At 43.7% G+C, this 26,972-nt stretch overlaps 1 protein-coding gene across 1 annotated transcript; it reads left to right on the forward strand.

Annotated features, from left to right (window-relative positions):
* The first annotated feature begins 1,337 nt into the window (after positions 1-1,337).
* On the forward strand, positions 1,338-25,877 carry LOC132999024 (BTB/POZ domain-containing protein kctd15). Its single transcript, XM_061068798.1, has 5 exons — positions 1,338-1,373; positions 3,950-4,125; positions 10,821-10,965; positions 15,773-16,078; positions 25,719-25,877. The coding sequence occupies exons 1-5, from the start codon at positions 1,362-1,364 to the stop codon at positions 25,875-25,877; spliced, it is 798 nt and encodes a 265-aa protein (XP_060924781.1). The 5' UTR covers positions 1,338-1,361.
* Positions 25,878-26,972: the final 1,095 nt, after the last annotated feature.

Raw genomic sequence — 26,972 nt, forward strand, 5'->3', positions numbered from 1 at the left:
GTGTTTTAGGGGGGGGGGGTGATCTGGGCAGATATCTCCATCTAAGCCCTGTGCTATAATTGAAATGGCGCATTTGGCTGCAGGCAGGTTGTGAGGGCGCTTTCTGCAGCAGCATGCATGCATGTCCATAGACGTCATTTGATTTTAATGGCCTGCAGGAAATTTGGCGTTACAACTCCAGACATTAAGGCAAGAGAGGGAGAGAAGAGAGGGAGAGAAAGAGAGGAGAGCAGGGACACGGGGGGGAGAGAGAGAGAGAGAGAGAGAGAGAGAGAAACGCACCGCATGAAACATATTGGTTCAAGGATATCTCTTAATTTTCAACATATTCTCTTTTTTTTCTACAGAGACTTTATCAACAAGTTCCTGCGCCTTGATATCCCGTTGCCTGAGTGAAGGACCATGGCAGCCCGCCTGGCTTTAAACTTTACATTCACGCTGCAGGAGCTGCTGGAGATGGAAATGTGTGCCTGCTAGCTGGAACTGCCCGCGGAGCTGTTACATCAGACCAAGTGACAATGAGAAATCTGCTTTTTTGCTGCTCGAAATCTATTGAGAGACTGACAGTTGCCTGTTAGGTTCCCCTCTCTGCGCCCTCTGGAATCACAACTTCACACCGTTAGAGGGGAAAGCGTCTATACTTTCAAAAAATAAGAGAAGTTATTATATCTGAGCAGCCATAATAGAGGGTATCACGTTCTCTTCCTTGAGAAGATTGCCTGGGCGAGAGAGTGGAGTTGAGCTAATTGTAGCCTAATCCCTGGCCCAGAGGCTCTCGGGCAGCCCGGAGCGAGATTTTTTTTCTTTTTCAGCTCTGCTCTGTTATTTAGAGACGGATTATTGAGCTTTCTTCTTCTTCTCATAACAAACCACAGGGGCAGCTTCATTTGGAGCAAAAACAGACAGACAAGCTGAAGCGCGGAACAGGATTCACACCGGGAGCGCAATTTTTTTACGCGTATCCATATAAGAAGGGGAAGGAGATCGGCTCATCTATGTACAAGGTAAGGACGCTGCCTGTGTGCGCTTTGGTACAAAGAAGCTTGGTGAGGACAGGTCGAGGCAGCCTGGCGATAGAGCCTTTAAAGCCACAGAGACTCAGAGAGCAGTCCATCCCGGAGACGACCTACAGTGTTCCTTCTCCTTCCTCTCAGAGCAGTTCAGAGCACGATACAGACTCCGGCTCCAAACACTTGGCTTCTCCGTGCGGCGGCAGAATAGGTTCGTTCCGGAGCTGGATGCTGGCGTATAGTGGTATCGAGGGGGAGGCATTTGGAGAAAATATTCAGACATTTCGCGGGGTTACAGCGGACAGGAGCTGGGACAGAACGCCGGCACGGATTTCTCCTGGACTGCCTACAATGTTTGAAACGGTACGGTGAGACATTTTACCCTTACAGACAGATTTAAGGGTTTTTTTACGCACAAGGTTTACTTTGAGCCGGATTGTGAAGAAGGGATTTCCCCTCTTTCCTGGCATACCGGACAGTTCACACGTTTATCGAACGGGTTAGGTGAATTACACGTGTCGAGATGATGCCCTTCTTTTTTAATTGTAAAGCAGGAATAAGGCGCCATATTGTGCTTTTGGGCAGAATTAAAGGCAGAGGCGCGGGATCGTGGTTTTTCCCCCCGTGGAGCGCGGTGTTGAATCGCAACGTTTCTCATTTAATCAAATTTGGATTTTTGTGGTTATTTTAAATTCAGAATGATTTGAGGTGAATGGCATCGGTGTGTGAACAGGGTCAGTGGAGCGAAGCAGCAGCAGCAGCAGCTCTGAGGTGAAAGTTGATGCCTCTACAGCTGCTGGGATTTTGTGGAGGAATTTATCATAGACGGTGTGTGTGTGTTAGTGTGTGTCTGTGTGTGTGTCTGTGAAGATGGTGAGGGTTAAAGAAACAAGAAACGATTGAAAGTTATAGGACCACTATAAGTTATGTTATAAATTTAATTAAAAGATATAATTTAGGAAGATCAATTTTTTTTAGATTGATTTCATTGATTACATGATTGAATGATTGAGAGAGAGAGAGAGAGAGAGAGAGAGAGAGAGAGAGAGAGAGAGAGAGAGAGAGAGAGAGAGAGAGAGAGAGATCTTGGTATGGACCCCAAACTTCTCAAGTCTTTCCAAGTTTTTTCTTTCTGTCCTTTCTTTCCCCTTTCTTTTCTTTCTTGTCCTGGGATTTGAAATGTAATCCCGTCCTCCTATAATCGTATTAAGGGAACATGATACTGCTGTGATGCGGACACCACCCTGGTAAAAAAGAAAGACAAAGCTCCAGTCTCTCTCCCACTCTGCCCGGTGGCGCTTCTCTCCCAGGGCCGCGGGGACGAGCAGCCACACGGCCTCCAGTTTCAGGGTCGTGACAGTGAAAAAGAGTTCAACAACATATTGATGCTGATGCTTTATTAGTCTGTTATTAGGATCTGTTGAAAGCAAGTGTGGAGCTCCGAGTATCATTTGAACTCCTGTCATATGAGTGCACCGGGAAAAGGTCTGCGTTTCAACCCAAAAGGCTGCAGGGGAACTGGTGCGTAACGATGCGTAAAGTGGGCAGACTGTGACCTTTCATCAGCAGGGAAATATAGAAAAATAGCAACTGATAAAGTTTCATAACAACACGGATTTGTTCTGCGTCCCCAGGTCCCTAAATATAACCATAACCACTCTGACTTTATTTACGCTCAGTCCCATTATGAAGTGGCCACACTGAGGTTGGGTGGTTCACCTGCAGCTGTTGGCAAACACATCATGCGCGAGTGAGTTGGAGATAAAAGGATCCTCGGCTCGTCCAGCAGCAGCACAGGAGTCAAATGGCGGCGTATCCAAGCGAATCACACATATTATCTATAACATTTTATCAGATGATCAAACCCCAGCTCCGCGTTGACCTCTGCGTGCACCGGCGCGCTCCGGGTATAATCTCCATTTACACTTATTTTATTCCTAGTGGCAGAAACTTGGACTATGGGCAGAAAAGGTCTCTGGTTCGACTCCACGGAGAAACAACAAAAAGACGAACCTGGATTGATCTGTCCAAAAATCCAAGAGGATTCTCCCTACCCTGTCTAGTGCCCCTGAGCAAGGCACCTTACTCCCCCAACATCTGCTCCCCGGGCGCCGTACATGGCTACTCACTGCTCTGTGTGTCCTGCACCAGATGGGTTAAAAGCAGAGGTTAAATTTCCCTCCTTGCATGAGTGTGCTTGTGTTTTGGACAAATAAATGTATCTCAATCTTAATCTTAATCACACTGAGCCTTATCGTGCGGAGTGTGTTTGGGCCTGTGAGTGTGGATGATGCGCTTTGACGCACCGTGGGTTTATGAAGTTCTCCCTCCGTGTGCCACAGCAGCGTGACAGCACAAGTCACAAGTGTGCGTCGTATACATGACAGGCGTTTCACCTCAATCTTTGGTGTGTTGAATGTGTGTTAAAAGGAAAAAAGTTGCTCCCTCTCTCCTCCCCTCCTCCTCCTCCTCCTCCTCCTCTCCTCGCCGTGTTTTCCTCCCTCGCTCTTAGATTGGTGCTTGGTGTGTCTGGGCGCATCACGTCTAACACATAAGGCGACCTTTAATTAGAATATTGCAGCAGCAGTTTGTTTTATTCCCCTGGAGGCTGACACCTAGCACCCCCCCTCCATCTCTTCTTTCTCTCCCTCTGTCTGTCTACCTCGCTCTATCTCTCTCCCAGCTTGTTTTTTTTTTTTTATAATAAGGCATCCTCCTATCCTCGCCTCCGGTGCCGCATGAAAAAGATGCAAACATACTTAATTAGAGCGGTGGCAATAATTTCCAGGCTAAACGCGACCAGACAGTCATGGAAGTGATCTGATACCATTCAGAAGGGATATTATCTGCTCCCTAGTGTAGGCTCTCTCTCTGGTCGGGGTTTTTTCTTTTCCGTCTTCACCTTTATTCCCATGGCTTTTATCTACACTTGCTTTCAGGAGGGAAGAAGCATGTCACGGCTCTCTCTGACCCGGTCCCCGGTCTCTCCTCTGGCCACTCAGGGTATCCCTCTGCCGGCTCAGCTGACCAAGGCGAATGCCCCGGTGCACATCGACGTCGGGGGACACATGTACACCAGCAGCCTGGCGACCCTCACCAAGTTCCCAGACTCCAGGTAAGACCCGTCCCTGCTTACAACCTCATAGCCGGAGTTAGTTTACTAATAAATACCGTTTATCTCTATTTATCGGAGGGAAGGAGATGACTTCTATCTTGTTTCTTTGGTTTTAAATGTCATAGATTCAAAGTGTCTTATTCAACCATATAATATATATATTTATTTTAATAATAGAGAAATAGCTTTTCTTCTTTTTTTTCTATTAAATTACTTAATATTGCATTTCAAACATGGACTCAATTATTATATCATTCGACTGGTGTTTGTCTCAATTAAGACTAATTGGATTTTTGATGTTAACAAGTCATTTAGCTGACTGGCATGAATAGAACTTCCTTCCCTCAAAACCTTCAATAATATCTATTCATTCTCATGCCTTCATTATTTGTTATCCTCTTTTAGCTTTAAAACGCATTTGATTGTTTTTGTTTTGTTTCACCCAGTGATTGTTTTTAATTGTCTAATAAATACCTCCAAGGCTTTTTAATTTGTATCTCCTCTCACACGGTAGTTGTGCTCGAAAATTCAGCTGCTGCCAAGCTGACAACTACTTTCACGTGTTTAATTGTTGATTTCAAAAGCATACACACTCTCTCTCTCTCTCTCTCATACACACACACACACACACAACCAGTTTGTGGATTAGGGTGATATAAGGATTTTTGGCATAGACCCACATGTCCAGATCCCTCATCAAAGCTGACGTTGGTCGACTTCAGATCTGATTAATATCTGGCTCTTTGTCTCATAACATATTGATTTTCTTGGCTGTTTTGGGACCAGCATTTACCATCATTTGCTTTCTAGTTCCTATAACTGTTCAGAAGGAGGATTTCTTTTACAAGATATAAGAAATTCATGTACGATAACAAAACGTGTATAACTTTAAGGCTGTATATTCCTATTTTATGGGACAACATAATCGTTGCTGTAATTCTCCAAACAACTCAAAACTGGGGATGATATTGTGGTCACATTTTAAATCGTTACCAACTAAAACAGTGACGTTCTATTTGTTGAATATTTGAGCGAACAGTAACAGAAAGGGCTTGTTTGCTCTCAGGCATGTGAGTTAGATTCCCTCATACATCAAACAAACAGGGCTTTTATTTTGGAATGCACGTCCACTGATAGATTTAGTCATAAGGATTCAGATTGTGTAAGAACTGTTAGTAATCCACTCTCCCACTTTGTTCACGTATTTAGCTCCATCCACAAACAAGGTGACAACACCAGAGGAGGCTCTAAAAGCAAACACTACAGAAAATATCTCTTCTCTTCTGCTGTTTGAATTTTTCCCTTTTGAAACTACAGGATGTTTTCAGGCCCCCTGCTTTCCCACCCATAATACACTGTGTCATTCATTACATGATACAGTCTTCGATTGTGCGTCAGCTGACAGAGTCCCATGTGGGCCAATGTAAACATACACCGGGGTTGTTAGAAAATCTGCCAAATTGGCTACAGGAAACAATCCACATAATCCCCTGGTAATAAAGTCTTGATATTCACAGAGTCCGTTGACAGGAAATCCCTGACAACTCTCCTTTTATTCCTGACTCTAACATGTCATGAGAAAAATAAAGCTCTTCCCAGACAAGGCTTTATGATTGTGTTTGTTATTAAGATGCTTAGCTTCAGTGTCATATTGTGTTCACTCCAGTGGCCAGAGGGCACAAGTTATTTTACATTTTACAGCGCTTTTCTTTTAAATGTGCTTATATTATTTGGATCTGATCATTAGCTTTTAATATTTATTTCGATATTTTCGTATATCTGTGTTGTAATTGTTTTTATGCTCTGATGCAGCTTTAGTGATTCATAGGAGGACATGCGCAGGGCACCGTGTAAATGGGGCAGAGTCATGTCAGAGCACCCAAACAGTGTTAGTACAGTGAGAGTAAAGACCGGATACCAGTGTGAGTGTAGGATGGAGCTCTCTCTCTCTCTCTCCCTCTCTCTCTCCCTCTCTCTCTCTCTCTCTGTCTCTTTCACACATGCTCCTTTGCCCCCCTGTCTCTCTCTTTCTGTGTCTTTCTCACTCTTGATCTCTCTCTTACACACACACTCAAACACACACACACACACACACACACACACACACACACACACACACACACACACACACACACACACACACACTCACTCTCTCTCTTTCTCTCTCGTACGTGCATACACTCACTGTTTCTCTCTCTCCCAGCCTCCTCAGTGTGCAGTTGGCCTCAGGGCTCCACTTTCCACTGGAGCCAGTGGAAGGAGGGGCCCTTTTGTGTGAATTAGGATAATGGCCGACAGCAGAAAGCAAAACAATTACACTGGCACAGCCGTGTACGCCGCGTTCGCCCATGTCCGGTCGAGCTGTGGGCATGAACTGAACTCTGTGCCGACTCAAAGAGCCGGGTTAAAGAGTTTAAAGTTGATGATAGCTTTTAATAGATTGGCCCCTAAATAATGCAGCGTGCCAAGAGAAAGTTAGTCTAGTAACTAATGTGTGGTTATTCATCTTCTTTTGTGCCCGGCCATATTAAGGGACAAGGGTCATGAAAAATTGATGCTACACTCTGCTCTCACAGAGGACAGTCGCAGCAGTCACTTGAACAGAAGCTGGGGAAATTAGGGCAAATGTTCCAGAGACAGTGAAACTATTTTGAAAGGACCACCGGACATGTTTCTCTTTAAAGATGAGTCCTCTGTGTCCAGACATGATGAATCTCTACATGGCTTTATCCTCCTTTACTGGTTGCGTTCTCCACTATGTGTAGGTTTCACAAAACAGATTTTTCCTTCTATTTTATCACGTCATTGTTAAACCTCACAGCTAATCTGAGCATCCCCTCAGGTAGCTTTTTAAAAAAGGATTTTACACAGGCTGTATAGCGATAACATATGGCCATCTAAAATAAAACTAAGCTGTTGGATGAGACTGGATTCGCAACTGGTAACAGCCAATTAAGCCATGTTATGTTAATATATTTTAGAGGAAATATTAAGATCTATTTCCTTGTGAACATACATTATATGCTGTACTGACATCTGCAGATTAAATTTGATGAACCACCTGATGAGATCAGTGAAACTTTGCTAAACATTGCTGGTGTAATTTCAACAAGAGATTATAATCACTGATTATTTTGGCTTTGGGACGAGTTTTGCTTCCGACTAATTTGTCTGCATAAGCTGCAACAACCATGAACAACACGGTGAGGAGTCTCTCTCCTTCTGTCCCTGTCAAGTTCATATAGCATCGGTTAGCATCAAAGCCAAGTTAATACTAGCATTCAGCAGACATCTAGGAAGGATTAGTCAATCAGAGGCAGACGTTAAATCTTCCCTATTTAATGTCATCTGTTGTATGGACATTGGGCAATGCTCTGATTGGCTGGTCAGTTCTGGCATTTTGCTTTTAGCTGGTACATTAAGTGAAATTCACAGATAGGACTTTTCTGTGTGAGAATCAGACTTTGCCCAAAAAAAATTCTGAACAAATTCTAATACACATACACACAATATTTCTATAGCTGCAAAATGCCCTGATCTTTTTCACACCTGCACCAAATATTTCTACAAATGCAAAACTTTTGGACACATTACAAACACACACATTTAGATACTTGACTCTGTCATTTGTATTGACTGGGTATTTTACAGTTGGAATCAGCGAATCAGAGCCAGGGACGATAGTAATCTGGTTTTAAACTCCCCCCTTTTCTGACCTGCACTCCTCACAAGTCCGTGTGGAACGGCCTTTAGTGCCCGACTTAGAAAACTCATAAACATCTTAGTGTTTGTTTCCCTGTGCAGGAAGCTGCAGGGCGTCTTGCGTCCATTAGGCATCCAATAGTCGTACACATCCATTATAGCATCTGCTCTATCAGAATCAGTGATATCTGCGCTAAATCGTCCTCCCACCTCCTGCGGACACGTCTCTGGCAGCTCTCAGCAGCTGGTCGGCCGTAGCTCCTGCAGCCAGCATCCTGCCAGATATATTGCCCACCTACTGCCCCACATGCCGGCCCTCACTCCGCACCGCTGGAGTGAGAGATCTGAGCTGTTCCTGTCCTTGATAACCTCCCACACCCACCACCTCCCTCCCTCTCCCTGACTCCTTCTCTGTCTTTAGTTCTCGCATAGCTTTTTTTTTTCTCACACTCTTTCCATCTCTCTGTCTTCCTCTTGTAAGCCTCTTTCATTTTCCCCTCTTTACCTCTGTTTCTATTTTTCTTTCCTCCCTTTCTGTCTGTCGGCGTCCTTGTCTGTTTGTGTATCCTGTCTTAATTTCTCTATTGCCACCCTATTCTCTCTCCCTACCTGTTAAGGACAACCACCCCTCCAATTCAGGGATTTAACAGAGGGGGGGGGGGGAGTGAGAGAGAGAGAGAGAGAGAGAGAGGGAGAGAGAGAGAGAGAGAGAGAGAGAGAGAGAGAGAGAGAGAGAGAGAGAGAGAGAGAGAGAGAGAGAGAGGGAGTGAGTGAAGGGAGTGGAGGAGAGGGAAAGAAAAAGAAAAACAGGCAGCATTTTAATTGCTTTTTAAAAAAGTGGAGATGAAAAACAGAGTTAGCCTGGAGGGGTATGGTGAAATTCTAGCTGGAAGAATTGCAAGACCATATGAGAAAGGAACACCTCGGGCGAAACAGGGAGATGAGTATTGGTTTTTTATAAAGCATTTTGCATCGATTTCCAGAGAGAAAGCGAGTAAGGCAGAGGGATGGAGACAGAGAGAGAGAAAGAGAGAGTGAAAGAGAGAACGGATGGCAGGAGCAAGGGGAGAGAGAAGGAGGGAGGGAGGGAGGGAGGGAGAAGCATCTTTGCTTTGCTCCCTCACCCAGTCAAGTCAAAGAGAAAGAAACAGGGCGGATTTGATGTGATAGCTTCAGTTGGCTGTGCCGACACATCGGGGTCAGGAGATACCTGATCCAACCATTAAACACACACTCACACAAGTGGAGGATTGGGATTGTAAATCCAGAAAAATGAGTGTGTGAGTGAATCCAGTCCTGCTGTTTGTTCACTGACATTCCCACTGCGGCCCCCTTCCACTGTCTTGTAATAGAGTTTGACAACGCCAGTGCTGAGGCAGTGCTGGGAGTATGTGTGTGTGTGTCGGCCGACGTGTTTGCAAATAGGTTTTACAATTTTCTTTGTCAGACAACTTTGTCAGCCGACCTCGAAGCTGTTACTGTGATTAAAGAGCTGATTACATCAAAATGATGATAATAACAGCAACGCAGCGCCCTGCCAAGAGCTGTTTCGGAGAAAGACGATGGAAATGTGCAGTGAAACCGTTAAGGAGGTTGTACGTGCAACAGATTTCTTGTGTAAATCACTAGTGCGGCTTATTTGCACTGCGCAGGCATTCCAGGTTTCTCGGCTGAGGGAGCTGTGAGCTTTGTTTTAAAATGAGTCACAAAATTAAAGCAAATTATTCCACTTGCGCAAGCAGTGCTTTTACAAAATAAAAGCTCTTGTACTAACTGCGTCCTCAATATTTTAAAGCATGCTTAAAAAACACTATTTGTTATGATGGAAGAGGGATATTTAGGATTTGGAAACGGACAAACAGATAGAGTGGAGGTGCCAAGACGAGATTATTAGAACAGCAAAGGAGGGACAGGGGGGAAACGACTATCTGTCCAAGGGTATCTGGAGGCACGGCGCCAACATGGTGATGAACGTTTAAAGATAACAACAATTTCCACTCTTAGCCTTGATGAGCACCTCTAGCCAACGTCAACTAAGCCCTTAATCTTTCAGTGGAAGGAGTTAACCATGGGACGCTATAGGCAGCAACAAGTGTCTTATCATTACACTGAAGTCCTGTCCAAACTTAGAGAAAGCCGTAACACATACAACTAATTACTGTTATAATTCATGAATCTGTTTCTTAGTAGGAAAATATAATTGTTGTTCATTTTATTTTCAAAACTTTCAAAACTCTGAATTTATGTGTTTTAGTCTTTTAGCCTTTATTTGAGCCTGTGTCCAGGTGTTTTGCAAAAAAATATTCTGGCTAATCTATATATAAAATTTGGGGAAACCAAAGAGAATATTATGAATATTGTAGTGGGTTTATTTTCCTAAAATAAGTCCTGACAATAGATATTAACCTTTGAACAGTAAAATCACTGAAATATGTATCAGAGATTAGGATTAAGGATTACTCCACATTATATACAAACTCTTTCAGTTAAATATTGTTCTGAATAGACAATGCAGATGTTATGAATGTATTTGTCTATCCACAAACTGGAACTCTGTATTAAACACAGACACCGTGGCACAGTTCCACAGCCTTCTGTGCAAATTCTTCAAAAATCAAATTTTCCAGACGTCCGTCTTGCATTGGTATGTGGCCCTCACCACTCCACACCTCACTCTCATTTCCACCCCTCTGACAGATGGAATAATAGAGCTGTAATGCTACATTCATGCCATTAATTTCTGTAAGTACAAGCAGCGAGCGTGTGTGTTGTTGTAATCTTCCTGCAGAAGGGACACTTCAAACAAGTCTGGAATGGAGGAACTGCGCCTTAAGCCCCTTGTTTCAACCTGGGATGCTAATGCATTTCAAGCTTAGTGCTAATAAAATTGAAAAATAAATGGAGGGTAATTGTTTCATGCATTTGAAGGGAGCTGGCTCATTCCTCTGTGTGTGTTTGTGTGTGTGTCTGTGTGTGTCAATTTCAATTTTCAGAATCAGTCGTCTGTTCAATGGCACTGAGCCCATCGTGTTGGACAGCTTGAAGCAGCACTACTTCATAGATCGGGACGGCGAGATATTCCGCTACATTCTCAGTTTCCTCAGAACCAGCAAATTGCTCCTCCCAGATGACTTCAAGGTAAATATCTGCACCACAACATACTGTATCGAGTGTACTTGTCTGCACCACCGGCTCTCTCCATTTGAACAACACAACAACATAAAAAGCTGAGACTACGTAAAGCCATCTGCCCAGACATGCCTTAGTGTTGTGTGGAATTCATGATTTTCCTAAAGATAAAACACTTAAGTGTGGATATGTTTGTATTTTAAATGTTTTTCCTGCTGCCCCGGGGGTCAAACTTCTTCAAAATAGACCTGAGACCACAACAGAGAACTTTTTTCACAATGCTTAACTTAGACTCCCCTTCCCTCCATTTAATAGTATACCTGCAATATAAGCATATGCAGTAATTAGAAAACTCTGCTGGATAAAAGACACGCAGACAAGTTTTCACTGTGGAGATGTAAAATGCTAACAAGCTAAATTGAGCAAGGCCTGATGATGTGTGTGTGCTCCGGACCCCTGAGCTGGTTCACGTAGAGGAGAGCACAGGTGAAACCGCTCTGTCGGCCCCCTGCTCTGATGACCGACTCCCCCACAGACAGGAAGTGCCCCTAACGGTCAAGGCCTCAATGGGAAGGGACACTGTGAAATGTTGGTGCAGCAATACAAGCAGACTCTGCACCGATGTTTCCATGCTTTATCAAAACAAATGCTGTCAGGCTTGGTATCAAAAATGTTTGTTACTACCACAATTTTAAAAAACATTTTCTGTATTTAAACATGTTTTATAGCCAGGGGCAGATCAAGGGTGGGGCCAGTGGGGGCACTGACCCAAAATGAAATCTGATCAACCCCCTTTATGAGTCCCTGTCCTGTCAGTGGCCTTAAAAAAGGCAATACTAACGATAAATGTGATCATTTGTTAAGATTTTGTTTTTGGAAAAACGCAATGTAACAAGGAACCAATTTCAAACCATATTCAATGATGTGTATCCTTGCTTAAAGCTATAGAGCTAACAGAAACTGAAGAACTACTTAAATGTGCATCATACTGAATCAGGAATTGTTGGACATTTAATTGGCCCATTTATCTGCCAAATAAAAAAAAAACGTCCAGAAAACCCAAAACAATGAGCTAAAAGACAACTCCTTCTACGCTACACGTGGTGATTGGACCAAATGTCAAAATTCAGCTTCAAACCAAACTGATGGTGTTACTGGTGAGGTAGTCTGACCTCACAAGAATCCACACAGCCATATGTGGCTTTGTCAGAATTGTTATATATATTCTGCCTACAGCTCCTTCCTGTTCAAGGTTTCATTCAGTGATACTGTTTCCTAGTATGCGACGCTTCACTTCTACTCCACCTTAACTTGCGTGACCTTTCCACCGGGCTGGCGCTTGTTCATCATTCTCTACGAGAGCCAAACCTCCGACAACAGAACATGACATGAAAGCCCTGCATATTTTGGCAAAAGATGGCCTGACTCACAACCGATTAGTTTTTTCCCTTCTTATTCATGCTTCCCCCCCCCACCTCTTCCTTTCCCTGAAATCTTGACAGTCCAATCAGGCGCCACGGTTGAAGAGAATGCGTCGGACTTCATTGTTTCAACTCATCACGATCCCCTCACATAAGCCTGTGTTGATCTGCATACCTTTCAATTTGCGTGGAGCCCGGAAAGAAAAAAAAAAATGCAAATAGTGAGAGGCGGAATTGAGCATGTCCTTATCTGAACACAATCAGGCTTGCCGTCGCCCGAGGGCTGGGTCTGTTCTGCTGCTGGCAGCCGCAGCGCTGTGTGTTTTGCTAAATCAATGTGAAAGTCTGAGCAGAGAAGGAAAAAGAAATGTTTCAGCCCACATCAGTGGAACAAAATATTCACTATTAATATCCTTCCTCATCTCATTATTCAAAGTACAATTAATCACAAGAGTGTAAGCAATGCTCAGTCACATTGAGGGCACGGTTATAAACCGTTACGACTCGGGCGGTTTCTGCATCACTTAATTCAGCCGTTTTGAATTGCACTTTTAATCAATAACGCTCTCTTTTTTCAGGTATGAAAATAATAGTTTTTCGAACATTAAATTTAAAGGATTGGCAGGATTTTTCCATCATTGGCAAATTCAATCAATCAAAAACCTGTGAACCTCTATCTGTGTGGGTTTCCTCACTTATTTATGTCCAGAACATACGGAAGGTCTTTATCAGTCCTCCGACTCCCTGGCAGTGACAGTTTCCATCATTTTATTCTCCTTCTCGCTGTCTACCTCTCTCTCTCTCTCTCTCTCTCTCTCTCTCTCTCTCTCTCTCTCTCTCTCTCTCTCTCTCTCTCTCTCTCTCTCTCTCTCTCTCTCTCTCTCTGCCCCTCTGTCCTTTCCTGAGATGTTGCCTTGCCAGTGGGCGATCAGGTCGGATCATTATTTTGAAGCTCAAACGGGCTGTCTGGACACGGGATTGGGGGATGAATAGTCTGGTAGAGCTGGCAGCGGTAGCAGCAGCAGCGGCTCCAGCAGCCAGGACGGAGTTGTTGGCCCCGTCTCCCTCTCACATCCTCACCTCGGCGCTTAGGATTACTCTGTTGTTTTCTGCACTGCTCAGGATGACTAAAGTGCCTCGCAGACAGACCCCTGTTAAAAACATATCCATCCATGGCTTCAGACCTGTGAAGGATGAGGAGCTACACTTTGATACAGAGAGCCGCCTGCAGGGGAGTGTCTCAGTATGAGTTTTGTCAGCTGCAGCAAGAAGGCCAGGAGAGAAAGAGACAGGGAGGAAGGGAGAGAAAAAAGGGAAAAAAAGGACAAACCCACCCTCCTCCTCTTTCACTTTCTGAAATCTTCAATATTAGACCATCAGCGTAAGATGTGTTGCGTCAACACTCTGTCCAGATGGAGTTGTATTTGGGTGTCGTCCACGCGCCTCAGATGAAGGCACCGTTAAGATGAAGGGAGTCAAACCAGTGCGGGCAGCTCTTCAAGGCTGAAGATCACAACGGAGGCAGCAGGGTTAATGAATATAAGGTCTGCTGCTCTGCTCTGTTTCTACACAGTGGCTCAGAACGGAGAGGGGGAAAAGTTTTTAGTTAACATTTTCTTTTAGATGAGGGCTCCCTGGCGGCCCCGGCACGGCCAACAATGATGCAGACCGTATAAAAAGCATTTGTTGTTTATTCACCACAAACAGTCTCACTGTGAGTGTGTTAAGAATATGAGATGAGCTGTATCTACTAAACAAATGTGGAATCAGATTTTACAGTGTCCCTACACTGAGATGATCTATTGCCAGAAGTCAGAATGGCAGCGATGGCAGGTCTTAAACTATGAATGAATTAAGCTGTCATTCTTTGTCACTGTGCAACACTAATCAGAACAGAGATTTATTAATTACTAATTGTTTAGCTGAAAGATTTGCAGCATTTAGGTGTAACCTAATTAAATCTTGTTCTAATAGGAGCTTAACATAGGGCCACAAGCCTCATTAACATAAAACTCCCTCTATGTGAGGAATACATTAAAATCATCCTCAGCTTATAATTGTCCTCATGTTCCCTTCTTTTCCCTCACCTCCCGTCTGCCTCCAATGGCGAACCTCAGCCTTCCCCCATTTTTTTCCTATGGTAGCGGTGAATGATGGTGCCATCTGGTCTTATGGGAAATTAGAGGCAAGAGCACAGGGGCAAATGGCCCCCAGCAAGCCCTGCCCGGGAGGGAGAGGCCGCCAATCTGCTGCAGACTGTCTGCACACAGGAATGCACCATCCCACTTCACTGGAGCTCCACTGACGGCCTTTTCTGGAGAGTGCTCGCTAAAAACATGCTAAAGGCAAGAGCAGCGCTGCCAAGAGCTACTGTGGAGGAGCACTGCAGCATGGCTACGCTTTGTTTAGTGAGAGCGTCGTCCTGCTGGTCAGAGGCCATCGCCGAGCTTAGTTTATTGTTCTTCTCTCCAGAAGAAGTATTCCATGGAAACGAGGGAGAGATTCTGCTGCTTTTAAATAGCTTCAACTTCACAAGGACAAAGACAGGTCAATTTCACATTTGCAATTTGTTGTTGTTGTCTCTTCCTTATGGAGATGCACTAACAACAAGAGCAAGGCAGTAAAAACTACTACACTGCTGACATTACAGCCGTTTTCAGACACACAATTGGGTCCCGACCTTTTTCAAGCACAACATAGAAAGGGAATCTTCCGCTCCGATGCGTTCACAACAACACAGAAATCTCCAGAGTGTTCAGGTAAAGGGTGGTGCAGGTGGCAGAGGCAGGACATAATGTATAAGTTCCACTGAGAGATCACATGTTTTATCCAGGGGTTGGCAGCGAAAACTCTGGAAAAAAGTCTGCTGACATCTGTCCTGGACATTTACGCCCTCACATTCAGCCCCTCCGGAGAATGTCAGGAGATTGTCCTGAGTTCAGTGCATGTCTGAAAGAAACTAATGAGAAAGTCAGTGTATTGAGCGCACGGTTCAATAACATGGAGCCTTGCTTATAACATGACAGCAAGGACAAAGGACACTAGTGGTTTCTAAAGCATAGATACGGTAAATATATTATTCCTGAATATATTCACAAGTATTGCAGGACACTTGATGCTTCAGAGAAGAAGGGTCAAGGAGCAGATGCAGCAACAACAGCTCTTCTGGAATAATTACATGTTAAGTGTCTCGTTCAAGGACACTTTGTCATTCGTTGCTGTGGGGAAGTCATCAGGAGTCCCTGCAAATACACCTTCCACTGTCATGTTAATGTTGCACAATATGTGAGGAGTTTTGTCCTGATAACCTTGGTGAGGAGATGCAATGAATTGTTACTCACTCATTTAGCCGAAAGGAACGGGCACACATGCAAACTCTGCTCTCTCGGTTGCAGGACTTCCACTTGCTGTATGAGGAGGCGCGGTATTACCAGCTAATGCCCATGATTAAAGAGCTGGAGCGCTGGAAGCAGGAGCGTGAGCAGCGGCGGATGGCGCAGCCCTGCGACTGCTTGGTGGTTCGTGTCACACCCGACCTGGGCGAGAGGATCGCCCTGAGCGGGGAGAAGGTCCTCATCGAGGAGATCTTCCCCGAGACTGGAGATGTTATGTGCAACTCAGTGAACGCCGGCTGGAACCAGGACCCGACGCACGTCATTCGCTTCCCTCTCAATGGCTACTGCAGGCTCAACTCTGTCCAGGTAACGCACCACACAGCATTTCCTGTTGCTATAGTAGGGAAAGGTTGGTAACACGTTGCTTAATTAGTTGCCTTTAAGCAATTTGGAGACAATTTGTAAAATAGTTTCTTTATTATTTGGAAAATGTTGAGCTATAGCACGACAACAATAAAATATCACAACACACAGTAATCGATTCATTTTGCAGATGTAAGTGAGATGTTTTGTTGTTGTTAAAGTCATTTTGGGTCTCATTGCTCTGAATGTATTGAGGCTGTGATGAATTGAAGATTGTATTAATGTGACATAATGTCAGGTTTAACTTTGATAACATCAATTTCAAAGCAGAGGCCACATGGTGACACAGACATTGGATGTATAAAGTTGCTTGATGAACTATCAAAAATGGATAGTTGTGCTTGAGGCCCACAGAAATGTCCTGAATGTTGAGATGGTTGAAATGAAACTAAGAGCAGGATCATTTCAGAACAAACATACACATACAGTAGTAAGTACCCAGGAAAGCTAACCTGGTCTTATTCAATTAAAGAAAGTGAAAGAAATACCTGGAGCTGCAATATTATCCAGATCTGGAAAAGAAAATTGAATGCTTCTTCCTTGGATCATTCCCAACCCCTCTTCAAAATTTCATGGAAATTCATTTTTTGAGTAATCACGCTGACAAACAAATGGCAATGAAAACCTGCCTGTCGGAGGTGATAGCTCCTGTAACACATCCGTATAATGGGGATAAGATCTTTCCTCCATCAAGAATTGAAGATTAGTCTTTTAAAAACATACGAGTGCTTGTGATTTTAGAATGAAACTATTCGTCTGACTCTGTAGTGGGACGTGTGTTCCACCTTACACGGCAGAACTTTACCATCAGTTGGTTTTGTTTACAAATCTTTTCACCTCATCATCACCATTTCCCCCTCACATCCAATCACAATCACCCGGCTAGCTCCTTGTACCGCACAACCAGTGCCTTGATGGCGTCTGTGCAGCGTTAGCCTGTTCCAATGAGCCATCACTTGTTCCCTCTCTCCCTCTCAGAAATTCTGTGTCAGTCTGTGGATTTTATTTTCAGGTCATTGCCCAGAATAAAAGGCTGGTATAGAGACACTCATTTTGTTTTCCCCCTCAGTGTCTATAACCTGCAATTCCACCTCCAAACTTTATTTGCTTTCAGACAGTTGCCATGATTTGTGGCCCTTTATACGGCGTTCTCCAGCTGTAAAGTTAATAGCTTGTTGTCACTAACTGAGATAACGGCCGCGCTGATGGAGTTACAGTCGGTTTGTCAGGAGATCACGAGAGCTAATGGCAGGTGCACAGAGTGTGTGTGTGTAGAAAGTCACAGCTTGCAAGTTGCACATGTGGCCGTAGCATAATGTGGAATCTGATCCCACTCTGTTCTTTGTGGTGAAGGTATAATATTTTCTTCTATCACACTAAGTAAATACATTTTGTCATAATAGAATATATTACCCTTGCATTGTGGCGTGTTATAGAATTTTCTAACAGGCCGTCTGATCGACATTAACAATATCCACCCTTACAGCAGTGTTGACCACGGGCTACGGTGAATCTGTGAGACGTTAAGAATCAACTTCTTCAGAAAGCTAGTTTTACAGTTGTGTTACACAGAGAGGTCTGTGAGAGGAAGGACAGGGGGGCAACACAACAGCCCCACACCGCAGGCTCAGTGTAACACACTCGAGCGCCCACAGCCACGAAACAGACCGACACATACAGGAGACTCGCCCCTCGCAGCATCCGCAGAGCACCTCTCCCAGGCAGCAGGCTCCTGCTCCGACACCTCCACCTCCCGCCTGCCAGAGCGAGAGACCACCTCCAGGGAGGAGAGCGAGAGCGAGCGGGACAAAGCACGTGTGGACTGCGGCCATGTTTTCCTGCGAAAAAATGAAGAAGAGAAATGGAAAAGGGGGGGGAAATGATATGCATAATTTACGCTTTACTCCTTTTTAAGACACAGCTCCTTTTTTTTTTAAAAAGACTCCAATATAACACCGCTCAAGGCGATTGAAATACACGTATTGCATTTTTTAATACCATACTTACAATTTCTCAAACAGCCTAAACCGGTTTATACTTCTTTTATAGATTTTTAAATGACTTGCAATATAATTAATTGGCCGCATCAACTAACACAACATTTTCCCACTCTGTTTACCAGTGAGACTGGTTATGGGATGTGAGCACATCCGACTAACATGGTCTGAGAGGAGTTTTTATTGTTTGGGCTTTTATTACGCCGCTCCTCTTATGTGGAGGTGAGCTGGAGTCCTCGTGTCAGACGAATCTCAACCAGTAAGAGGAGCTGGAGCTTCCAGGTTTCCTGCAGGCGACGCTCCCTTTTGTCTCACTGTACGGCCTCTCTCGGGTTAAGGTGGCTTTCGTTGTGGCTGTTTTTTCCTCTCATGCCGGCCCCTTTAAGACACACACAGACGCAAGATTGTCAACGCACACATATGCACGCACAGTGGAGGGGTCCGGCTCATTGAGTCGATGTAGATGAGGACACAAGGAGCAGATGGAGGTGTTTTTTCAGCGAAAGGGGAGATTTTTCTAAACAACTTACTCATTCTGTCCTCTCTCATTGTTGCGTGAAGGTATGAGAAGGTTAGGATAATAATCCTCGTCTTAGCCGCCAGACAATGAGCCTCTGCTCTGATTTCAGTCTTGGACCCCAACCCAGGGGAACACACACACATAGGGCCACACCCTGCCCACAGAGAAAGGCCAGGGAGGGAGAGGGGTGGGGGTGTTGTTGTTCTGGGGGCAGATACATTGCTGTCGGGAACAGAGTGTTTGTGACTGGACTGGTTGTTGAAGAGGTTCTGAGCAGGAGGAGATGGATATGTGACAACCTTTAAATGTACACGGGCACAGAGAGCTCATTTTAGTATGAAATTATTTTAGTCCAAGCTACTGTTGCTGTGTTGCCCGAGGCAGGAAACTGTTAGACCTTGTGATACTTGGTCACAACGAGATACCATGAGATTTCTCAGTACTTTACTCTACCCTAATTGCAGCAACCTGTGTTTATTTCAGGTTAAAATGTTCTTTTTACTCACTTAAAGTAACAATATGTAGAACATTTACATTTGTTACAGAACCCCACTTTATATATACATTTTTAAATCATTAAATAATTTTTGAATCTCCTTTTGTCAAAATAGTATCTATTTCTAATATGTTAATATAACATAATTTTCTATTTACACTTAAAAACTTTTTTGTGTCAGTCTACAGAAAGTAGTTTGGGCGAAAAGTTTTACAGTATTCAGTGGAGGAAAGTAACTTTGTACATTCACAGTACAGTACTCCTAACTAAAAATACAATTAACAACCCAGAGTACAACAAATGCAACTTTGAGTACAATAGTACAAATTTGAGATACTTGTACTTATATCCATTTAATGAAACTTTTAGCTTAAACTCAACCTCTGAATTAACATTTCAGGGGGAAATATACATACTTACACTACAGTCATTTGATAGCTTAAGTGACCACCTCCCTCAAAGATTGAAATGTACATAATGGACAGTAATATAATAATATATTATAATATAATAATATAATATAAAAAGCTTTTAAAATACTATACATTATTAAAAATTTAACCTGAAGTTTTCAGCTTCTGACGTCCTGTTGTTAAGTCACAATTATATTTCAAAAGAAAAATAGATTTTTTTTCTTCAATCTAAACTTCTCACATTGTTTCTTTTCAATAAAGAAACTTTCATGTATAGACTTTAACTACATTTTGCTGCTAATATCTATATTCTTTTATTTAAGTAGGATTTTTCATGAAGGACTTTACCTTTTAACAGTATATTTTTACATTGCCTAAATTAAGGATCTGAATACTTCTTCCACCACAAAAAGTATTACATTGTATTCTGTACTTCGTCTTTCATGTTGTGTATTCCAATGTGAGAGCGTGGGAATAAACAACTCCAACTTGGCGAGTGATTCTCCATGAAGTCATGATTGGAATTCAGGGAATAATACAAACCACCTGCGCTGTGATGTAGATCCAGCGGAGAAAAACAGAGAGCAGCAGAGGCACTTAACAGAGGAAAAACATTTAGCCAAAGAGCCACAGAGGTGTACACACACACACACACACACACACACACACACACACACACACACACACAGAGACTGGTCCCAGAGCTGCAGCCGGGCCCGTTGCTCCATACATCACCATGATGAAGCACTCAGATCAGACCAGAGCCAATCTGTCCTTCATCAATGTGACAGCGGAGGTAGTGGTAGAGGAGGGCCCCCTGTCCCCCTGCCGCCCGGGCGGGGAACGCAACACGCCGCAACACTCTCTTACATGTCACCCTGCCACTCCATCAATCCTGCGCTGGGTAGAAAGAGAAAGCACAGCTCATCAGAGCAGACAAGGCCACACAAACACCTCAGTGGTGCTTCTCAGTCGCCCAGATCGAGTGGCAGAACAAGGCAAACCTCCGCTGCGATCAGTGAGGGAAGAGCACAGCAGGCAGGGGATTGACCTGCAGGACAGAGGATAAAGACTTGATTGACAGCTCGAAAGCAGTTTGCTTCAAGATTTATCATTGTTTCTTTTTTTATATTTATGTCAGATGCAACCTAGGTGGATTCTGCAGGTGGTTTGTTACCTTAGCAACCACCAGTTTGTTAAGATACAAATGAACAAAATAATGAATCAGAGGTTTTTACAGGATTTAATTGTAAGAAATCAACTTTATTTCAAATTAAATATAACGAAAAACAACCCTTTTTATGCCATGAAAGAGGGTAACAGCCTTCATCAGTGTTATGGATTACAATTGTATAAAACTATATTATTCCATGAATTCCACTCATGACTTCATGGAGAATCGCTCCCCAAGGTGGAGTTGTTTATTCCCACTCTCTCACATTGGATTACGCAACAGGAAAGTTTTGTTTGCAGTAAATCAGTAGTTGAATATGGTTTCAAATATATCAAGTACATTTACAAAAAGTTAAAGTATAATGCCAAACGACCTTGTGAGTATTATTATGTGGGATTATAAGTGCTGACAATGTGATTTTAACAACTTCATACACTCTAGTGTAGTTTATTCTCTTAGAGTGGATCATAATTTTTGGGCTGATTTGTGTATAAAATATTGATCTGCAAATTTGTCTCCACTGTAAATAAAAAACACGATATTCACTTCGGAAATGGACGGGGAGTACAATGTCTTATTCTAGACTCAAGCAAAGTAAGACCATCTCAAGTCTTTAAAAAAGTAGCTTAGACACGTCACAACTCTGTAAACCATAACTTTATTCTGTTCGGGTTAGTTTGAACTACTCGTAGTCCCTCAGAGGATGATGTAGCCCTACATGTCACTTCTGTTCCTCATCTAACTCGCTGGGTGTTTACTGCTGGGGTTAGATTGTTACATTCCCAATATGGGGTCACCTAAACTCAAAAACTCTAAAAGAAACTTTAAATGTGTGTCCATGAGATCAGTCTTGGGATTTTGACAAACGCAGCAACTTGACAAAGTGCTGCAGATACTTTAAGAATATATTAAATAGTCAAATAGTTTTCGTCGTTTGTGATTTCAAAAAAAAATAGCTGGCAGATGGCTCAGAGAATTAGAAAGAGTTGGAGCTTCTCATCTGTTTTATGCCAGATGCTTGAGATAAGCAGAGATTGCAGTTAGCGCTCCTTGTCACATATGAAAGTGCGTGCATAGTTAAACACAAGCGACCCCCTGAGTGTAGCGCCCATCACATGCTCCAGTGTGTGTGTGTGTGTGTGTGTGTGTGTATGTGTGTGTGTGTGTGTGTGTGTGTGTGTGTCAAACGTGTCAATCAACCCTGAGCCCTGTGCCACAAGGAGCAAGTATCTTCCAGCACCTCCTGAGAGCTGTAGCAAGTGTGTGTATGTGTGTGCGTGTGTGTGTGTGTGTGTGTGTGTGTGTGTGTGTGTGTGTGTGTGTGTGTGTGTGTGTGTGTGTGTGTGTGTGTGTGCTCCGGTAGCCATCAATATTACAGTGTGCTCTGGTTTCCAGCCCTGAGACTCATCTACTTTGATTCCTGCCCTGCCATCTTTCACTGTGTGGGGAACATACAGAGCTGGGAGGTGAGAGGAGTGAGGCTGATGTATCGCCTCCTCATCTGGGGTCCCCATGGCGACCCCAGATTGAGTGGCAGCACAGAGAGATGTTTATATGTTAAATTGTATGTGTGTGAGTGTGTGGGTGCGAGTGTGTTTGGGGGGCAGATCCCTGTGCAGTCAAGTCGACCCTGCAACAGTGAGAATGGATTATTATGTTTCAGATGGAAAGGGATCAGTGGGGATGAAGTGGGTGAGGAGAAGCTTTTGTTCAGCTTCAATCACACAGACAGGAAACGACAAGAAGAAGAAGTGATCAAGTTCAGGGAAGGATAGCAAACTTTGGTAAAGTGCTACTGAGTCGATAAAGAGTCGTCCTACCTTCTGTGTTTTATTCTGATTTTTAGGGCCCGAGCACTGACTTCAAAGGTCAGGTGAGACCCTATTGAAATTGTAAGGATTATTATTATTATTATTATTATTATTATTCAGGCAGATGAATTGGCTTTTTGAGGGCTTTACCATGCTCAACTTCTTACCAAAATTTGCAGAAAGTTAGAAAGGGGTGAAAATGTACGTATTCTGAAGGAATTTTCAGTGGGCGTCGCAAAATGGCTCAACGGTGCCCCCCGAGACCCCTGGAACGTGTTCACATTGACCGGTCTTCACAAAAATCAATATACAGGTGTATCATGACCAGACAAAAAAAAAAGTCTTTAGGTGCAATTGGAAAAACACAACAGGAAGCCTGCTATTTTGCATTTAGTGGCCATTTTGGCCATATTCCACATTTTTACTTTGGTTTTCATTATATTTATAATTTCAGTGATATACAGTATATATATAATAAGCATGTCACAGCAAGACAGGATTCAGGGTAGGTCGTCTTTAAGTTTATAACAGTGTTCGTTGGAAAAAAAAACAACTACCAAGGCAGCCAAACTAGCAATAATTCCATTTCATGGAAATAATCATGCTTGGAATTAGACTCCAACCAATCCGCTAGCTCACATACAACTCACTGTTAGAATATTTTGTTATGGTTTCGCTCAAGTGAGTCAGGAAAGTTAGCAGGGAAATCTGCACAAGTACAACATAAGCTGGGATCTGAGGGCCTGCGGTCAGGAGTATGAAGCACTAAACTGAGCCACCAGGACATGTTTCAGCTTTTGAAGAAGCTGCGATTCTTTCTGTTGTCAGCTGGGATTGATTTCAGGACATTGTCCCGTGGACATTGAGACCTATTGCTTGGATACATCTTAATTATTCAGTGTATTGTTTATTCCCCTGTGGCACTAATTCACTGTGTCAAACTGAATGTGAAGTTTGTTTTTTTTTGAGGGGGGGGTTCTTATAGTCATTACAGTATCCCTGTTACAACTATCTGTAATAATATCCTTAAGTCTTTTGTGTTGCCGTGCGCTAAATGATAAAAGAGACTTTCAGACTATCTGTATTGATCAGGCCATCCTCCTCTGTGACCAAATTCACTGCCGAACATGACAGAGTCCCACATGCGTTAAGAGATGATGAGGAAAAAATGCAATGTGATGCAATGATCAAAGACGGCAATGTAATATCATTTCCATAATCGTTAGGCTCCTCTGTCGTCTGCCATGGATTTGGGAGTGTTTGATGCTTGGGCAGGTCTCTTAATTAGTTATCCCCAACATCAGCTGTCTGCCACCACTTCTGTCTCACAAATTACAGAGTTTGTCGTCGTCGTATGGCCGGAGGAGGAGAAGTGAAGGGGGGGGGGGGTGTTGGGTAACTTTTGGTCCTGTGTGCTGGCACATCAAGATGTGTGTGTATTTGAGGTGGGGGTCATCAGGTCTGCTCATCACGTTCTTGTGTGAATGTGTGCCATTATTTTCCATTGTAACATTGTATTTTATGAACATGACGATAACTCTTTGTGTTTATTTGTGTGATTTATCTGCTCCTCTGGGTTGTGCTAATCCCAAATCAGGGGAGGCTGCAGTCCTTCAATGGCCTAAGTACCCCCTCTTTAGTCCTGGAATGGGGCCCCTTGTCCCTGTAATTAGAGAGGTCATCCTTTGCCATGAATGTGTGTGTGTATTTGTATGTGTATGTGTGAGAAAGCAATCTGTTTTGCGTGAACTTCTCTGGCTCTGTATCTGGCAGGAGGGTTAGCCCTCGGCGAGAACTTTCATTTCCATGCGCTGCTCACTCCATTAAAAAGAAGGGGAATAAGTAAACACACAGCACTCCTCGAACTGGGATTTAGATATACCCCCCCTACAAAAAAAACACACAAAACATCCCACAAGGATTACAGTAGATGAGAAGAGAAAAAGTGAGGCTGGAGTTCACCAAAGTGAGCTTCAATGCCTCGAATTTAGGGGCAAACATGCATCCACGTCCCCTGTTCTCTCCCTGCAGCTCCAGCACTTTGTCCTCACCGAAGAAACTCGGCATCCTCATTCCTCACACGTCGCTCTCTCTCTCTCCCTCGCTCACGGACCTCACTCCTCCTCTCACCCTAGCCCTCATTACTCAAATTAGGGGCTCCAGTAATCACCAAGCTGAGCTCCACTCAGCCCCTTAACACACCTCGCTCACACTCCGCTCTCCTCATCGCTTTGGGCCTCATGCCCTCGGTTCAGTAGCCGATCCAGCGCATGCAGCATGAATATTGCAGAGAGGTGGTGTGATGTCGGAGTGCCCCCTGGTTTCGCTCCAGCGCTACGTATGATTGGAGGAGGGTGGAGGGTTAATGACACATGGTGCATGTTGAGACTAATGAAGATCTGAGGTTGATGTTCGGAGAAAGGATGCATGTGCGGTATATCAAAAAACAAATAGCTACAGCATCTAAGAGCTTTTTTTACAGATAATCATTTATTGAAAATAAAACTGTAGCAATTAAATACTACAAATCAACCATTTTCAGGGGGGTAACACAAGCTAAGTTATGCAGCTGCTAGCAATAGCTTCACATTTAGCACACTCACTCTCTGCATCAACGTATTTTCTAAAATGTTAAACTTTACCTTCAAAACAGTATGAAACATAGAATCTGTATTTTTATCTCAACATAGACTGCATATAAACATGGACGGCATGACGGCTCCCGAAAAGTGAAGCCAAACTGTATAGAAAACCAGTATAGATCATAAACCCTACCTCCTCCATGTTAATGGTTGGGAAAGGACCAATCTCAAAGTCAAAATACACGTAAAATAAGTTTTGCTCAAAGATGGTTTCCGTCATTTTAGGTTGTATCATACTGATGTTTATTTATGTTCAACTTTCAGTTTGATGCTATTAATGAAAGATCACAATTGAAAACTGGGACTAATTTCTGAATGATTGAGAATTTTTAATGTCAGGCTTTCAGCTTGATCCCTTACTCTGGTTCAAAATGGCTGCGCTCATATCTGTGATATTTAAACTTCATTTCTGAACACTAGCAGGAAGTGCAGATGAATTCTCCTTGTTTCCATCCAGTCTATGAACCAGTACTACTCAACTAGAGCTTCTGTTATTAATGTCCTTCTCTTCCTCTGTCCCCTCCCCTCAGGTTATGGAGCGTCTCTTCCAGAAAGGCTTCAGCGTGGCGGCGTCATGCGGCGGCGGCGTGGACTCCTCCCAGTTCAGTGAGTACGTGTTGTGTCGCGAGGACCGGCGGAGTCTGTCCATGAACACGCCCATCAGGATAAAACAGGAACCCCTGGACTAGAGCCTTCTGGGAGAGGGACTGCCAAAACACAACAACCCCCCCCTTGACTCCATCAATCTTCTCACGCCGCCCAACCCTGCCTATTCCTGCCCCTTTCGTGCCCCATCAGGACCACAACCAACCCCAAGCATACCGAAGTATTAGCAGAGGCTTTCTAACCTCGCTAGCCCTGCAGAACTCCAAGGGGAATGTAGAACCAAACAAAGGGAAAAAAAAGCATCAGCAACAAAAGTTTTTGATTATAACGCCCAAAGAATCTGGGACTGTGATGAAAACAGCCACAACCACAAATAGACTCAACAGCAGCACAGCTAAACCATTTCAGCACCATGACTGGTTGGTTTTTCCTTCATCTTCTGAAAACAAAAAGGTGTCCTGAACCTTTCCAGGGGACACAAAGTCCCCCCCCCCCCCTCTGTGAGCCTCCATCCACCCAGCTTCTCAACACACACACTGACACACTCACCCTCTGCCCCCCCCCCCCCTTCACCAGTGTCATCCAGTTCTGCGTGTGTGTGTGTGTGTGTGTGTGAGGTCCATGTCTTGTCTGATTGGTGACAAGTGTGGCCTGCTGTGGAACAAGAAAGCTTTGGCAGACGGGACGCTTTTCATGGAGGCCAGAAAGAAGACATAATTTGATTTTGCGAAAATCCCTTGACAAGCCCAAGTTTCCAAGAGCCCCGCGACCCCCCCGACTCCGTCCCACCACAAACACCCCCCCCCACAGGCCGGGCTGAGAAGGCCAGGGCCTCGCCAAAAACAGCATCGATTTGCCAAACTGATTGTTTATTACAATTTCTCATTGTTGTTTCTAAAGTATGTTCTTCTTGCTCTTTTTTGCTGTTCTTATCATGACATGGTGTAAACAATTATTATTAATAGGATTATTTTTAATGTCTCTTTTTTCCTTTCTCCAATATGAAGGATGTATGAACATTGTATTCATTAGGCTTCGAGAGCTTGTGAGGGAGCATTTCTTGGCAGTCGCTGCAGAAACTCAGATGTCTGCGGGCTATGTGGCTAAAGCGATCTGGCTGGCAATGCATTCAGAGCCGGAAAAAGTCCCATTGTTCAAACGGTGATGGAAGAGAACCT

The sequence above is a fragment of the Limanda limanda genome, chromosome 3 (genome assembly GCF_963576545.1).
Source record: "Limanda limanda chromosome 3, fLimLim1.1, whole genome shotgun sequence".
In the NCBI taxonomy this organism is placed as follows: Eukaryota; Metazoa; Chordata; class Actinopteri; order Pleuronectiformes; family Pleuronectidae; genus Limanda; species Limanda limanda.